At 32.9% G+C, this 17,851-nt stretch overlaps 1 protein-coding gene across 2 annotated transcripts in view; it reads left to right on the top strand.

Annotated features, from left to right (window-relative positions):
* ANTXR2 (ANTXR cell adhesion molecule 2) overlaps positions 1-17,602 on the top strand; it is a 221,844-nt gene extending 204,242 nt beyond the window's left edge. Inside the window, exons 17-18 of one of the 2 annotated variants that reach the window (XM_051966006.1) lie at positions 14,041-14,121; positions 14,256-17,602. In XM_051966006.1, coding sequence (XP_051821966.1) covers positions 14,041-14,079 — 39 coding nt within the window. In that variant the 3' untranslated portion in view covers positions 14,080-14,121; positions 14,256-17,602. Of the gene's footprint in view, positions 1-14,040 lie in introns of both variants that reach the window. The other variant, XM_051966005.1, reaches the window with a different exon arrangement.
* Positions 17,603-17,851: the final 249 nt, after the last annotated feature.

Genomic DNA, 17,851 nt, shown 5'->3' on the forward strand with positions numbered 1-17,851 from the left:
AATCAGGAGTCCTATGTTTGGTTCTAACCTTGATCCACATACAAATTTCTCAGGAGATAAGATGATCTGGTAGTCCCATCTCTTTGAGGACTTGTCATATTTTGTTGTGATCCAATATTTTTTTTTCTGAAACTTCCTTACTTTCTCTATAATCCAGTGAATGTTAGCAATTTGGTTTCTAGTTCCTCTGCCACATCAAAAACCAATCTGTTCTTTTGGTAATTCTTGATTCACATGTTGCTGAGGCTTTGCTTGCAGAATCTTTAAGTATAACCATGCTGGCATGTGAAATGAGTGCAGTTGTTTGCTAATTTGAACATTCCTTGGCATTATCCTCCTCTAGGATTACTACAATAATCTCTTCCAATCCAGTGGAAAACTCTCACCTCTCAACTTTTCCAAATTTGCTGGCATTTTGAGGATAGCACTTAAAGAACATCATATTTTAGAGTTTTAAATAGCTCAGTTGGAATTTCATCATCTCCACTAACCTTATTGTTAGCAATGCTGCTAAGTCACATTTGACTTCATTCTCCATGATGGCAGCAACCACACCATTGTAGTCCTTCTTATGTTAAAATCTTTCTTGTATAGTTTTTTCAGTGTTCTTTCCCCTCTTTTTAGCCTCTTCTACTTCTGTTAAATCTCTACCATTTTTGTCTTTTATGATCTTTTCAGTGGTGAAACATTTCCTTGATATTCTCTTCTTCTCAAAGAGATCTATCTTTTTTCTTTTCCATTCTATTGCTAAAAAAAAAAAAAAAAAACAATTTTTCTATTGCTTTGCTTCGTTCATTTAAGAAAACCTTCTCTTTTTTCCTTGTTCTCTAGAATTCTGCATTCAGTTGGGTATATCTTTGTCTTTCTTCTTTATCTTTCACTCTATTTCTTTTCCTTAGTTATTTGTAAAGCCTCATCAGCCAGCCATTTTAATTTCTTGCTCTTCTTTTACTTTGGAATTTTTTTTTTGGCTATTTATTTTACAATATTGAGAACTTCTGTCCGTACTTCTCCAAACATTTTATTTAACCCTTAAATCTATTTATCACTTCAACTTCATTCATAAGAAATGTTATTTAAGTTATACTTATATAATCTGGTGGTTTTCCCTACTTGTTTTAATTTAAGTCTGAATTTTGTAATAAGATGTGAATGATTCGAGCCAAACTTAACTCCAGGTTTTATGTTATCTGACTGTATAGAGCTACTTCACCTTTGGTTGCACAGTATATAAACCGTCTGATTTCAGTATTGACTATTTGGTGATGTCCATAATAGAGAGGTATCTTTTGGTTTGTTGAAAAAGAGTATTTTCTATGGCCAGTGAGTTATCTTGACAACATTCGACTAGTCTCTTCCTTGCTTTATTTTGTAATTCAAGGCCAAATTTGACCATTATTCCAATTATCTTTTGATTTCTTACTTTAGCTTTCTAATCTCCCATGATGGATATAATGTGTGTATATGTGTTATTTCTCAAAAATATTACATTTTCATATAAATAAAAATTATATTTTCATATAATCTTTATAGAACTAATCAACTTTAACATCAGTGGTAGAATAGACCCGCATTACTATGTATTTAATAATGTAGTATATACATAGCATATGTGTGCTGTGTAGTATGAATTACTGTATTACTATTGACCTTGGATTCAAAGAGATATTCTGTCATTTTTGATATTATATTCTTGTACTACTTTCTTATCCTTTTATTAATGATAAGGACTACTTCATTTTTTTAAAGGGATTCTTATCCATGGTAGTATATGTCATAATCATCTGAATTAAATTCACATATTCCTATCTATTTAAGTTCACCAACATGTAAGATTTTTCTGTTTAATCTTATCCTCTTTTGTTTGACCACATATAGTTTACCTTAGTTCATAAATCTTATATAAGTTCCTATACGTTATTGATCTTTAAAGCATTTACTTTCCTTTACATCATTTACTTTCCTTTCATCACCAGATACATCCACAGCTGAGCTGCTTTCAGGTTTGGCCCAGCTACTGCATTGGTCCTACAGCTATTTGTATTGTCCTCTGCTCTTCCCCATAGCATGTTGGATACCTTCTTACATAAGGGTCTCATTTTCCAGTGTCATATCTTTTATAATTTTAAAATCATCCATGAGATTTTCTTGGCAAAGAGTAGTTTACCAATTTCTTCTCCAATGAATCACCTTTTATCAGAACTCTCTGATATGATTTGTCCATTTTGGATAATTCTACATGATATGGCTCACAGTTTCATTAACCTATGCAAGCCCCTCCACCACAACAAGACAGTGATTCAGGAGGGTCCTGATACATTTAGTAAATGATATATAAACATTAAATGTCATTATTATTGTTATAAACACACATTTCTGGGGAAAGGTGGAGAGGTGAACTGAAAAAAAATTAGGAAGAGATCAAAAGGGAATAGTCTACTGTGAAATGTATTATAAGGATTCTAGTCTTCTGCCCAAGTTTCTATGGTTATCAACTTTACCTGTTCCCAGTCATAGTGAGTAGATTTTATTTGGAGAAGGAACAAAACTGTCTCTCCAAACATAAATATATCCCTATGTTTCCTAGCTGGCTATTTCTTTGAAAATAAAAAAAAATGCTTTTGGCTTTCTGGCCAGTGGATCCCTGGATTTTTGAAGCAAAACCATAATGGAAAATGAACTGTAATTATTTCTTCATGTACTCATCTGAAAAAGGGAGGTGGTGAAGACTTACAGTAGTTTACATTCAAAAGAAAGTGTAAGAAATTTTAACCTTTCATCTTCATTTTGTCACAAATGAATTCAGATAAAAAATTTATGCTTTTTCTTTTTTCTTCTTTATATCATCTTTATTCCTGTTTAATCAACATCTGTTTGAACTAAGGATTCTCTTTCTTTTATTTTCTTGCTGTATCTAAAACTCTAAAAAATTAGAATCCCCATTGACAAACTGTTGAGTCAAGGTTAGGATTCTGATTAAATACTGATACTTGAGGAATATTTGTATATTACATATGCATAATGTCATATGAAAATGCACAAATGTCGATCTATCCAAGGCTCTGAACTTTTCTGCAATTAAATAATAAATGCATAGTTATTATATGACCATTGTTATTGTGGCTATCTAATGAGGTCACACTTATAATCAGAGACTGCAGTTGTTAGATATGGTGCTGAATAACATGACCCCCTATGTGTAATAAGACATTTGGAGATTGGAAATTGAACACCATGATCTATATTTAATTATCCAGATTCTCATGGAAGAAAGTAATACCAAGAAAATTTAAGTTAAAAAAATTGCATTTTTCTTTATTTCATTTTATTTTTGGAATAAAAAAGAACAGCATCTATCTCAACATTTATGCATGCATGACTACAGCATATCCATCCTCTTATCATTTGTACTCTTCTTGTTGACTATAGGAAATCTTTCCTAGAATACTCTTTTAATCTGTTGTGCCCTCCTTTTAAAATCCATTTTAAGTTTCTGCAACTCTTTATTCATCTTCATTTCCATGTCCATGTTGGAACGTGGGGTGTATCAAACTTTAAACTTTGAACACTGTTTACTCTTGCAGAGGTTTAGTAACCTCTTTAAGAAGGAAAGATATAAATAAATCAGCTATCTGTATTTTAAAAACGCTAAACTAAAGTGCAGTTGTATGCCTCAGCTTGTCAACGGATATTTATGAGGTGAGCATAATATTATAACTGTTATAGCAGTGAAATATACCCTGTGCAGAAAGCTAGTAAAGGAGCATGAGAATGTTAATGCCAGCAGAATTTTAATGCTCCCAGAAACCAGGAAATCTAACACTTGCTTTGATTGAGGCTGCCTTTCCTATCTTTGGTAAAAATGAAACAGTGATGTCTGTTTCCAAATGGAGTAGCCAAGTGGGATCTCAGATCCTATACCTACAACAGATAATAACAGCAATAACTAATAACAATAATAGCATTTATGTAGCATGTATTACATACCAGGCATTGTGCTAAGCATTTTACACATATGATTTTTGATTCTTACAATAACCCTGGAATGTAGCAGCTATTATTATTTCATCTTACAGTTGAAAGAACTGTAATCATTTGTTTCAACTGAAGCAAATAGAGGTTAATGATATTCCCAGCATGATATAGCTAGATATATTTCAAGCTGAATTTGAACTCATATCTTCCCAACTTCAGACCCAGTAAATCTGTCAATATATACTCTTGTTCCATTGTTTTTTTCATTGTTTAGTTAACTGAAAAGTTACTCAGGAGAAATGTATCTTTTTAAAACCAAAAAATCTTCTTCTGTTTCAAACTTGTGAGGCCACAAGGAATCTCATCTCTTACCTCTTTTTAAAATATTAATTTTTGACTCTCTCATGAATCTAAAAGTCTTTTGAGCACTGGCTATATTATGCCTGGTACACTCTGGAGCTGACCCATCCCTGTAATAACCAAGATTCTGTTTGTGACACTATTTTTTTCAAATCTATTTTTATTTTATCCCAATAGAAAGATATTGTCATAGTGAGCCTTTCTGAAATGCTGTTACATTAACCATCTTGTTGAAGAATTCAGTGTCAGGTAAATGACAACAGGTTATCATTGTTTAGAGAATCCCATTTTTTCTTACATAATAGAAGCATGCACTGCAAAACAAACGAATGAATGAATGAAATAAAATTTGCTGTTTTGGCCAGAGTGAACCCGAGTTCAGATCCTGCCTCACATATATACTAATTGTGTGACTCTGAGCAAATCTTCAGTCCAATTCATTTCATTTTAAAGAGAGAAAGAAAAAACTGAAAAAAGACTATTAGTTTTGGCCAAATGTTAATTTACAGGTGATCTTGCAGAAGTTATGACAAAGACATGGTGTTAAAACCTAAGTAAAAGATGGTCATTAGAAACTGAAGGTAGTAGATGTAGACTGTAAAATTAAGTGTACTTTGAAAGGTGTAAAAGAGATGGATACTAATTTTATGTGAGAAGTTTTCCAATAAAGGTGAGAGCAAGACCCATTTGAAAAGTGGAAAGTAAGGAACTAGTGGAAGTAAAAAGGTTGGTGAGAAATCCAAAAAATTTATGTATACAGTAAGAAAGAAAAAAAGGGGAAATCTCTCATTTTCTAAAATGTCACAATTAGAAAATACAGTGATAAGAATACAGTGATTGTAAGAGGAACTTGTGATCCATTAACTGAATATAGAAGGAAAATAGTGTTTAACAACAGAGGTGCTTATCACTCTTTTTTTTAATCTCATACAATTGTACTAATAATAGCCCAGAATACAAGGAACTAAAACTAAGAGATAGGAACTATTTATTTATAAAGAATGAGGTCTAGTAGGGTGATCTGTATTCTGAAAGATTGTTCTTTGTTCTTCTTTGATCCCCTAAAAGTTGAAACCATTCTTTGCTTAAGAATTTTCAAAAATGACAACCAAGTCCAAACATAATAGCTAGTTGAGCTTTTTTTCATCTTCACAAAATTAGTCCTATTAGTCATTAATTATTCATTTCCTTTGTCTTTATAGACTATACAGTCTCTCTTTTTCAAGATGATTGTTGACACTTTCCTAAGTTATTATATCTGTACTCATAAAGGCATTTCCTATTAATTTGTTACCTCCCAGCATGACATGCCTACATCAAAGAAGGTACTCTGCAAAAAAGTGCAGAAGCTCAAAGAAACATGCAAATTTGGAGACATCTCTACTCTAAATGTTCCTATGGACAATTTGTGCCTGATCTGTGGCAGAGCCTTCTGAGATTGTATTGATTTTATTAGTTACTGTACCTTGATCCTAACATAGTGGTGTAATTTTGGTCATTTTTGAGCATGAAAGGCAACAACCAATCAACCACAATTTGCAGAATTGTACAAAAAATAAAGAAGACTTTTGAATCTTAACTAGTTTGATTTAAAGTAGAAGAAACTAAAAAAAAAAAAAACTAAAAAAAAATATATAAAAAAAAGTAGAAGAAACTCTGCACTCAAAGTGCTGGTCAGTCACTTTTAGTCCTTTGACTATCTCTTCCGTAAAACATGGATAATAAGTATGTTTCTAAAGGGAGGAGCAAGCTGAACTGCTGAAATTATATTTTTGCCACTTTTTTTTTTATCATTCTCCTTTATTCAATTAAAACTGAAAATAAAGATGAATTCTAATCTAACTTCATAATGTGCAGAAGAGGATACTAAGATAGTAAGAAATTAGGTGACACATGGAGGGATTTGAACTTAGGGCCTCTAGATAGAAATCTGCTACTTTTATACCAATGTTTTTCCCTCAGAGATAGCTAAGTATTGTCAGTGAGTGGAGTCCTGGGTCTAGAATCAGGAAGACTTGAGTTCAGATTCAGTTTAGAAACTTACTACTGTGTTTCCCTGATAATAAGACACTGTCTTATTAATTTTTTTTTTTTGGACAGAAAAACGCCAGAGGGCTTATTTTCAGGGGAGGGCTTATTTGAATGAACATTGACAGCAATTTTAATAAACAGGCAAATGTGAACAAAAAAAAGTACTCAATAATAATTGAATACTCAAAAGTATTCAATAATGATCATGTCATCTTTTTCAACAACATCGTCATGAGTGTCCATACCCTGAATTCCGTCCTAGATGTCTTGCACCTCTATTTCCTTCAGAAGAAGTGGACCCAATCTGTCGTGTCCAACAATATAGCTCTCTTTAAATGAACATGTCTTGTCCAGGTAACCTGCTCGTAGGGCCTTGGCGACACAGCTGTCAGTAATTTTATCCCATGACTTCTTCACCCAAGTCACGACTTCTTGCAGACAGGGCTTCACAAAGTTTCCACACTGATTTCTTTCCATTCTATTTTCAGTGTAGTCATTGACTTCCATGCGCAAATGGTCCTTGAATGGCTTGTTTATTGCAATATCAAGGGTGTGGAGATAGGCAGTCATTCCTGCAGGAATCATTACTTGATCTATTCTTCTCTGCAAGGAAGTTCTTCATTTCTTTAGCATGGTGAGTGCTGGCTGAATTCCAGATTATCAGACCTCTTTGGTTACCTCTCATAACAAGTGGCAGCATTAAATCAACCCACTTTCTTATAATGGCTTGTGTATACCAGGCTTTTTTGGTTTCAAGAATGTAAATGTCTGATACACATTCAATCTTATCTTTCTTGCCCTTACTGATGATTAGAGGTGTGACTTTCTTTCCATCCAAACGAATTGCCAAAACACAGGTGACCTGTGCAGACAGAATAATAAAATTATGACCATCATTCCTTCTTTTCACTCCATCATGCCCCTCAATAATGTTTTAACCCCATCATGCTCCCTGAGTGCTCCTTCTATCCTCCATGATGCCCCCTGAGTTCTTCTTTTATCCTATATCATGCCCCATGAGTTCTTCCTTTATCCTCCATCATGCCCCCTCACTCCCACTTATATACCAAGTTTTTATGTTGTCCTGCCTCAGCTCTCCTCCGCGGCACTGCTCTCAATGGTGCCAGCAAGCAAATCACTGGGGAAGAACAGGATGACGTGCTCACTACTGCAGCTCTGATTGGATGCAGCTCAGAGCGTGGCGTGCGTTTCACCCAGGGGGAGGGAGGAGTGGGATGGTGCATACAGAGGGTACCGTAATGTAGCATATAGCACAGGGGATCACCTTCACTACAGTAGCAATCTCAATAGGGCTTATTTTCGGGGGAGGGCTTATTTTAGAGGAATCTTACACAGTAAGGGGAGGGCTTATTTTCGGGATAGATCTTATTATCAGGGAAACACGGTAGCTATGTGACCCGAGGAAATAACCTCTATTTGCCCCAGTTTCCTTAACTCTAAAGCAGATATAATAATAAACACCTGCCTCCCAAGATTGTTGTGAGGATCAAATAGTACGTATTTAATAATTGCTTGTTTCCTTCTTTCCTCATCATAATTTTTACTTGTTTGGTGACAAAACCACCCAAATTTATAAAGATAAATTTAAATGTAAGATAATAATTGAAACCAGGAAAATTTAGACATAGACCCAGTGATAAATTTCTTATCTGTTGACAACCTTTCCCAACTGTGGAGAACTTATGAATAGAAGATTGTGCACCAAATTTCATTTAACTGTGGTAATTCCAGAGCATATCTATTCAGTTTGTGCCCACATGGATGAAATGTTGTATTATTGTAGTAAATTTCTAAATATTGATTGTTAAAATGACATGTTAAACAGTAAAACCTCTTTTATTTATGTCTTTAATATAAGAAAATTCAGTTTGATTAAGTGAAATCTTAATCACAAAATAAGGGGAGATATGGCTTTTTATTATGGATTTGGAGCCTATTCCAGAGTTTGCTTTCTCAGACAAGATTTGTGCATTTGAAAAGAATCCTAAGATTATAACATATCTTCATCTTTGAAATATGATGAATCGATATACAAACTCTTAAATTAGCCATTCTTCCTTATGTATGGTCATTCACAAAACAGTTCACCTATTTCACATTCTCTCTCCAGCTACAAATGAGATATTGCTAGATCTTAAATTCTGAGTAACAAGTATCAAAATCAACTAATTATTGTGTTCTACTACATCTAGGGCAGCACATTAGCTGCTTCTAATGTACTTTAAAACAGTTTGATGTTGTAAGGAGACAATATGTTCCTGTAATCTCAAGTACTGTTAGTTTTCTTAGTTAGAAAGTTCTAAATTAATGAAGACATTAATTAGATGTTATTGTACTATAAAAACTTATCCCTACTTTCTTAAAAATATCTGCGTATCTCTGTAATTATATCTTTTGCTTTAAACACTTGAAAATATTTCTTCACATAATTTAGCATTTCCACAAAAATTGATAAATAGGTTAGGCTTACTTTTGAATTCATTTTATTTAAACTAATGCTATTTCCCAAGGAAAATCAGGAAATTATTTTTCAATTGATATAGCCCTAAACTGATGTAGTTCAATCCTTTACAGATTATGTGCTTGTATTGTTAAGCCTTATGACTAATTGAATTAGAGCATAATACATATGAACTCAGATCAATTGTATTGATTAAGAAGCTATTTGAATAAACTTAACTGACTGTAAGAGAGTAATGTACTGGTGTTCTTGGATTCTTCATTAGGAAATCCTTTTTTATATTAGGAATAATTAAAGAAAAATAAGTCAAAGCTAATGATGAAAAGGAATGAACTGACAGCTCAGTATATAGAGCATTGCATCTGGAGTCAGGAAGATATGAATTCAAATGTGGTCTCAGACATGTACTAGTTACTTAGCCTCTCCGTTTGCCTTAATCTATTGAAGAATGATGAACCGTTTCAGTATATTAGTCAAAAAAATCCTATGAATAGTATGATCTATGGAGTCACAAAGAATTGGATATGATTGAAAAACAATAAAGATGAGAAAATGTTTCCTCTTAGATTTTTTTTTTCTTCTTGTTTCATGAATAGACTTTGGACCTGACATATCTTTGCTGTAGGGAATCACCAAATAAGGGAATTCCCTCTACATATGAGCATGTTCTCTACAACTTAATCTAGAGTCTTAGAGAATGAACTACATCTCTGATAGGTTAATTGATTTACCTAGGATGAACCAAGTGAGCTCTCTATCCACTACTGCATAATGTTTCTCTGATTGATTTTTATGATTTCTTCTTAATATTAATGAATGAATTAACTTAAAAATTTTCTTAAGGATAAGGATCCAAATGGAAAGTTATCACACCAGTCACAGTGTTTCATTTATTTTAATTTAATTTTATAACCTTTATTCTTTCTTCTGTTCAAATGATTTGCAATGTTAGAAATCAAATGTGCTTTTGATTTGTAATATAAAAAATGGTAGGTCATAGTTCTTACAAGTCTTTTTTATTTGTTTTGCTGGTGGTCACTTTATAGACAATAAGAAATTTTATCTAAAATCACTCTAGGCTGAGTGGAACCTGTTTATAAGGTTCCCAGGATCCAAGCCATTAGATTTTCATTCCCAGTGTGCTGGTAGGATGTATTTTTGTATCTGAGGGTACTTAGATACTTTAAGGATCTGCTATTTCATTGTTGGAGAGTACTTCTTCTAACAATATGGATTGAAAACTCTGCCTTCCTTCTTGTCCTGTACAATTCTTACTCAGATCTTTCCAAAAATCCTCCCTACATAAACTACTCTATTCAGTAGATTGAGATTCTTTTTGTTTGTTATTTAATTTTTGTAGATGTTTCAATAGTACTTGAGTTTTATTTTACTCTTAACAACATCTTCCCTTTCTTTTCTAGATGCTTATGTTCTGATGATCATAATGCTATGTTTGTATGTGTGTGTGAGGGCATACATATGCACACGGACACACAATATCACTTGTTGCCTGTAATGCATTGTTCATAATATGCCATAGCCTAATTACAAATGTCATTCCTCTTTCCATTATATTTGGGTGATATGCCATTTTGATTCTTCTGAAATTATGGTGTTAAATGACTTGGAATCATCTGCTATCACCAGTAGAGAACTGATATTAAAAAGTTAGAGATCTGAACAGTTTTTCAAGTGAAATTAAACACTATGTGTTCCTATTCAATTCTAGTTTTTTGTCTTATCTCTAGCACGTATGCAAGATTTTAGCTTTCTCAAAGCCATATTGATTTCTAGTATATTTTCCAGTGCCACATGTTTAAGAAGATTGTGCCAAAAGAGATAGAAAATTAGAAATTAAATGATTACTTACCCAAAACAATTTATATCCCCAATTGTTTCTCTGATCTTAAATAATCAACTTGGCTGTTTATTATAGCTGTCAAATTAACCTTGTTCATTCTCAGTTCTTGTGTTCATTTTATGCAATAAAGATACAGACTGTATATCTTGTTATATTTTATTTCATAAAAGTAGTATTGTTAAAGAAATTATAATCCTCACCTTCTCCAGACTTTTCATTTCCATCATAACACATTAAAGTGTAATTTCCTAAAGTGTTTTTGGGAGAAAAGACTTAGTCAACTGATTTATATTGTCTTAAACCCCCAATAGGAAATGAACCAGAAAAAATAAATGCTTTATAAAAATAATTTTAGAATGAAATAGAACATGTTAAAATAACTTTTAATGTGATACTTTCAGTAGTTAATTGATTTCAAAATTTTAAAAATTGTAAATTTTTTTGAAAATTTCTTATAAACAAAAAGTAATTTGTTAAGTACTATGAAATTGTATTTTAACTATATTTAATAAGTTTTGAAGTGATAGAGAGTAAACTTTATTATTGCTTCTCTCTTAAGAAATGTTATTTTCTATTTAGTTTAAGGAATACACTTGGCAAAAAAGCTTCAACTTGTTTAGAGTTTAGAGTTACAAAAAAAAAATTACCCTAAATTTAGAAATTATTATTTAAGTAGTAAAATTTATATAGAATAATTTTACTTTCTCTGGTTTCTAGTATTTATCACACAGACAGAACAGAAACTATATTCTCCCCATTAAAATGTTGTTGTTTATTTTATAATGGTTCTTTCTTATTCAATAAACATTTTTTTAATGAACAGTGGTGTGAAAATCAAATAGAAATTGTTCTATTAGATCTCCATATTAGAAAATCAGAGATGAACATTATCTATTTTCTATTCTGTTTTACTGATTTGTAAACATCTAAGATCAATTTGATTAATTTATTGTTATGTTTTTATTGATTTTGTTAACATTTATAATTAATTACACATTTTCCAATTACATATTAAAATGATTCAGCTGGCAGTTTTGTCACTATTTGCCATCAGTAAGTTGCCTTTATGATAAGTGATAAAAAATAATTTTACCTATCCATAGCCATATTAAAAAAAAAAATCTGAATTACTAGTAATTAGAGAAATTCAAAATCAAAGCAACCGTGAGGTTCAACTTTTCACCTATCAGATTGGGAATATTGACAAAAAAGAAAAAATGACAAATATTGGGGGGGCTGTTAGCATATGGGCATGTAGATACACTTGTTGGTGGAGGTATGAATTTGATCCAGCCATTTCCAGAATGGCTATAATTTAGAGTTATGTCCCTAAGTTACAAAGTTTACATATACTTTGACCTACTGCGGTCACTATTAGGCTTATACTGGAAGCAGCTTTTGGCAACAGTGGATAAATCTCTGGGCCTGGAGTTGTTACCCAAGTTTGAATCAGATGCTTACTAGCTGTGTAAACCCAGACAGGTTTGCCTCAGTTTCTTCAATTGTAAAGTAATAATAATAATACCTATCTCACAGGGTTGTGGTAAAGATCAAATGAGATTTTTTAAAATGCCTACCATAGACAAGGAGTGGTACAGAGTAGGCTCTCCATAAAATAAAGATCATAGAAAAAGTAGGACCTATATATATATATATATATACACCTTCACTTTTTATGGATATACCATATGGGTTAATGGTTATATCAGTCTTTTTTTTTTTCCATTACTGAGTCACTGAGGAGACTTTGTAGTGTCCTAAGATTCAATTGAGTTAGCATAATATTATCTATGAATAGAAATAGGGTGTCATAGTAGATAGAATTGACCATAAAATTAATCAGACCAGTTCAAATCCCACCTCTGACACATAACTTTGTGACTGGGTAAATTACTTACATTTGCAGTGCTCTAGGCAGGGAGTCCCTTGACACTATAAGTTATAAAGAAGGTGTTTGCTTGCATTAGTAGAAGAAGTTTCATCATGCAGGAGTTCTCAATATCAATGACATCACTGGTCCATTCCTTATCTTTGACCCATTTGTAAATAGGGATTTTTGTCAAATGTCATCATTAATAGGAAATGCTCTTTGGTTTAAGCTCTTTATGAGACAGTTTTAACAATTATGGGCAGTCATATGTAACAGGAATTTAAACAAATAGGATTGTATCATTCACATAAATAAGTGTTAATTTTTTTATGTTTCATGTATTTTCATATATTTTTATATGTGTGACAGGTTAGTGAATGTATGCTCTGATTTTCCCTTCATTATGATTTATATGGAGTATTATATAGTTATATATGTAGTTAATGTGTATAGCACCAATTTGGGAAGAGTCATTGATTTGGAAAGAGAGGAGGGTCTAGAAAGATAAACTATCCCCCCTCCCGCTCATTTTACAAATAAGAAAATTGTAGCATAAAGAGAAATCACTTACCTAGAAACCATGGTTAATTAGTGGCAGAATTGCAATTTGACCCTCATCTAAAATAGAAAAAAGAAAACTTTTTAGGACTCTTAAATCATCCACATGAAAGCAAATATGCCTCCTATGGAATAAATGGTAAAAAATAAATAAATAAGAATTATTAGCTTAAGGCAGTTTTGATATTAAAAATCACAGCCTACCTTACCAGAGGCACTTCTCATTTACAACTTGGTTGAATGATTTGGATATCACTTGTATTGTTTAGTGTAACAATTGGAAGAAACGAAAGGAGAAAAAAACTGTCACTAATCAGAAAGACCACAACAAAAATTTTATTGAAAATGTGAAATATGTGAAGAGTGCCTTTATCAATGTGGTACTATGTACTAAGTGAAAAAAAAATTATTGGCAAGAATAGAATGTTTCCACTCCTTTCTGTCTCAGTCTGCCCATGTACCCATTAAGGGAAGCTTAAATTTTGTGTTTGTACTACTTTATCTGTTTTACAAACAATATATTATATAAAAGATATTTTTATTTCAGTTTTTTGTACAGTGTAGCTTTGAATAATATTATCACAAGGATTGTAATGCCATATCTTACATACTACAGCAACAGGTTTATTTTTCCTGTCATTTTCCCTTAACTATACTAATGAAACTGACTTAGGTAAACTTTTGGGGAAGAAAGAATCATATAAACTGCCACAGTTTGATACATGGAAAATAAAAAAGAATTATTGTGTAGCATCTTCTTAATATTTCAGATTCATAGAAAAATTCAGATCTTTGTTAACAGCTTGTTACATATTTCCAAAAAACCAGAAAGATATGTGTGTGTATTTGTATCTTTACTGTGTTACAAAGAAATAATTTTTTCTATTTTTTTTTCTTTCTCAGGGCCGATGCATAAACTTTTCTCGTGTTCAATCTCAGTAAAAAAAAAAAAAAAATGAAGAAGACGACAGGAAAAAACAGAAGGTACGAAGATGGAGCGTTGTCTCTCTACCAGTTTCCAAACAAATGAAGACCATGAAACAATTTTTTCATTACTTGGAAAAGCAGCTTAATTCTTCTCATCATAGATGTTCTTTTGTGATTTCTCATCTTTACAGATTTCACAAGTCAGCCTTGCTTGCACCAAGCTGTTTCAGTCACTTGTTCTACCATTTAGGTAGAAATCCATTACTGCACAGTGGGAACCCGTGATGCATGGCAGTGGAAACGAAGAGGAACATTAATTTGCATGCAGCATTTTGACAGAGAATCCAGTATTTATATGTAAAGAGAGGGAAAGTAACAACAGATGAAACAATATACGATGAAGATGATATCTAGATTGAGACCACAAAAGAATTGGCCATAGTGTATCATTAATAGAGAAGTTAGTCTTCTCCGATGGGAATATGGGACTTGTAATTAATATAGAGAGATTGTTAGCCATAGGCAGAAGGTATGGAAGAGTCCCACCAGGCTAAGCAAATTGAAAAGTTCATTCATTGCCTTATAGCGATGTCATATCATAAAATCCTTATGAGTACCCTATCACAGTGTGCCTTACGGGAAGTTTCTGACTGGAAAATCTTGTCATTTTAACACTGAGAAGTGCACATGCATGACAAAATGTAGACAGGATGCCTTAAGGTATTGGTAGCAAGCAAGAATTTGCCCTTTAGTTTTTGAAGACACCTTTCTTTCATTATGCACCCAGGACAAGAAGAAAATTAATAGAGCGTTATCCTCTGGGAAGACAGACCCATAACCAAAGATATCAAGCAGATTCTGAGAGACTGGTGCTTCAAGTCTTTGACACTGTGGTCAGGAGAATTTTTTCCCCTTTTACTATTTTTAGATTTTGGTTCTTGCAACATTGTTCTCCATAATATACCTGACTATTCCAGTCATCTACATTAGAATAGGTTTTTCCTTCAAATTTAAAAGAAGGGGTTGCCTTAAAGCTAGTATCTCAGGGTCCCCCCTTCAAATCTCCAAGGGCTCTTCAGCGTCACAAGCCAGCAATTCTCTTTGCATGAGAATTTCAAAGTTTAATTAATATAATTAAAGGCAACAGCAAGCAGCAGCCTGTGAAGATTTTGCTCATCTTTTTTATGCCTTTTGACATTGAATGACCTATTACTATATGCGCATTACTTGGATTTTGAGGGGCACTCTACATTGGTTCTGATTCAGCAATCAGAAAAGACCTCCTCTCCTCAACTTATAAACAAAATTTTCAAGAGCGTTAGCCATCACAATTCATTGACAATGTATGTATTATAATTTTTTTAGAAAAACCATCGTCATGTCACGTTGACGATGCCAAATTATGTTAGTGTGAGCAAAAACACTGTGGGGGAGGAAGAAGGGAGCAGCTGAAGAAAAAGACTCAAATGATCCAGTCACTTTTGATACTGTACTTCAGATGCAAAATGGATATTCGAGTCGAAACCTGACAAAGCGCGCCTGCTTTGATGTGAACTGGTATAGACAATGACCAGTGGCTGGGTCAGTGGGATGTCTCTCTGTGAGCAGAGAAGCTTATCAAATGACACTAAAAATAAGTTCAACAACCATCACATGGCGGGGGGGTGGGTGGAGTGGGGGCGCAGGCGAACACTTCCCGTTGGGTGGGCACACTGTATGCGCGCGAGATGGGAAGAGCGATGTGGAGCATCCTGTTCTCACCACCCCTTTGTGCTCATCATGGAAATTTCAAGGGATATGAATGATTCCCTTGGTCAGTCTCCAAATTGATGACACTGCTCAAAGACGCCATATCTATATATCTGTATATCTATATATGGAGATATAGATATCCATCGCCTTTGCTTAAATTTCTTGCTTGAGTTTATTTCTGCAAGTATTTCATAAATAAAAGTCTTATCTAAGCTTATCTGACAACTTTCTTTTAGTCCACTGAAGGTCTGTGCCTTGTTTCAGTGAATTAAAGTAGTACTTTGTAACTGAATGTGTACAGAGTTGACCATTAAGAAGACCATGTGACTTGTTCATACCAGCATAGATATCAGCCTATGGTTTGGAGTGTAACTGGTTTTAGGGCCTATCACTGTTGTCAGCTCTGCCTCTTCAGCTTAGCTTTGGTTGGAATGAGCCACTTAACAGATTTACTCATCAGTTTGCTGTCTTTTGAACTTCAGGAAGAAATGTTAGTGATATTAATGCAAGAGGTCTATGATTCTCTATTGTTGGTTTTTAAGTTTTTCTAATAATAACATGTTTATAAAATGGAGAGTAAACAATGTAAATAGCCTCCACTCCAAGGACAAGTGGCTTTTCATAAATTGTCATGCAAATGGATTTGGAGCTTGATAGCACTGCCTGGAGTACTTTTTGCAGGGAAGAGGCAATCTTTAAGTCATAGAATTAAAAGAGAATTTCATAAGAGCTTGAATAAAACTCTGCTTAATAATATGCCAGATGTTAGAATTTCTCAGGTTAAGTTTAAAATAAAAATTGTACCAAAGTAAAATAGACCAAAAACTTCTACAACATCAGAAGCTTAGGATAACAAGGTTAATTCATATGCATGTTAGAAACAAACACAACATTACATGGAATATAAATGTATTTTAAGAACACTTTAATGGAATATGTTTAAAAGGCTCTGGTCTAATTAGATGACTAGATATTTTTTGAACTTTTAGTCACCTCTATCATGTACAAGCCACTAAAAGCTGACAATCATCAGGGAGAAAAATATTACTTTTAGCACTCACATCATGCATGCAGTTTTTCCTTCTTAGAGGATATATTTGTAAAATGCTCACAATTACAATATAACTATGTCTTAAACATTCAATAAAATTCTGTATTTATTTGATGCATGAAGAAGAAGAAAATCTGCTTTATTTACTGGACATGATGTTAATCCAAAGCTATTTTCCCAGAATATACCAATAAACCCATATCCATTATTCTAATTGTGTTGCATAAGGTGGTAAAAACAATTAAGTGGGAAATGACTCTTAACTTATGTGTCTACTCTGCCTAGATAGAAAGTTTTGAAGGCATCTATATATATTTCATAACAGTGTCTGTTCTTTATGGATTTAATCCATAAATATTTATCTATCTGAAAACTTTGATACTTGGAATGTTTTCCTTGAAGCATTTGGTGCTCAGAGGGAGGAAAAAAAAAAACATTTGGTGCTAAGCATTGCACACTGATTCCTTTCCCCAAGTTTATTCTATTTTAAAAAAGTTATATTTTCTTTCCAATGAGATGCAGAATAAAATTTGAGGACTTCCATTAAGCAGGGAACAGCATCTGTCATCCATGGAGAGTTCCTGTTTTGGCAAAATAGACAATATGAGTTTTACAGCCTCTCCAATTGAAAGTGGTAGAAAACTAAATGATTTGCTTTGATTATTCATTGTACCCGTTATTCATACATAATTTTAAGTAATAAGTTATTTAATAAAGTTTTGTTCTATAATAAAATCCTAGTTGTTAAGGTGTATCTATCTGAATTGAAGCGTTTTGCTATCCTTTGTATCAACCAACTTTCTCACTACTCACTGGAGACAATAATCTGTTTTGCATAATATTGAACAAAAAGAGATTTCAGGTTATTACTGGATGAGCAAGCAAAACTATAAATTCAGTATTATAATTTTAATTATGAGAAGAGATAATATAGATATTGTACATTCATGAGTATTATGCATCAAAAGTTCCTCATGAATGTAT

This window comes from Antechinus flavipes, chromosome 6 (genome assembly GCF_016432865.1).
Source record: "Antechinus flavipes isolate AdamAnt ecotype Samford, QLD, Australia chromosome 6, AdamAnt_v2, whole genome shotgun sequence".
NCBI classification, from domain to species: Eukaryota; Metazoa; Chordata; class Mammalia; order Dasyuromorphia; family Dasyuridae; genus Antechinus; species Antechinus flavipes.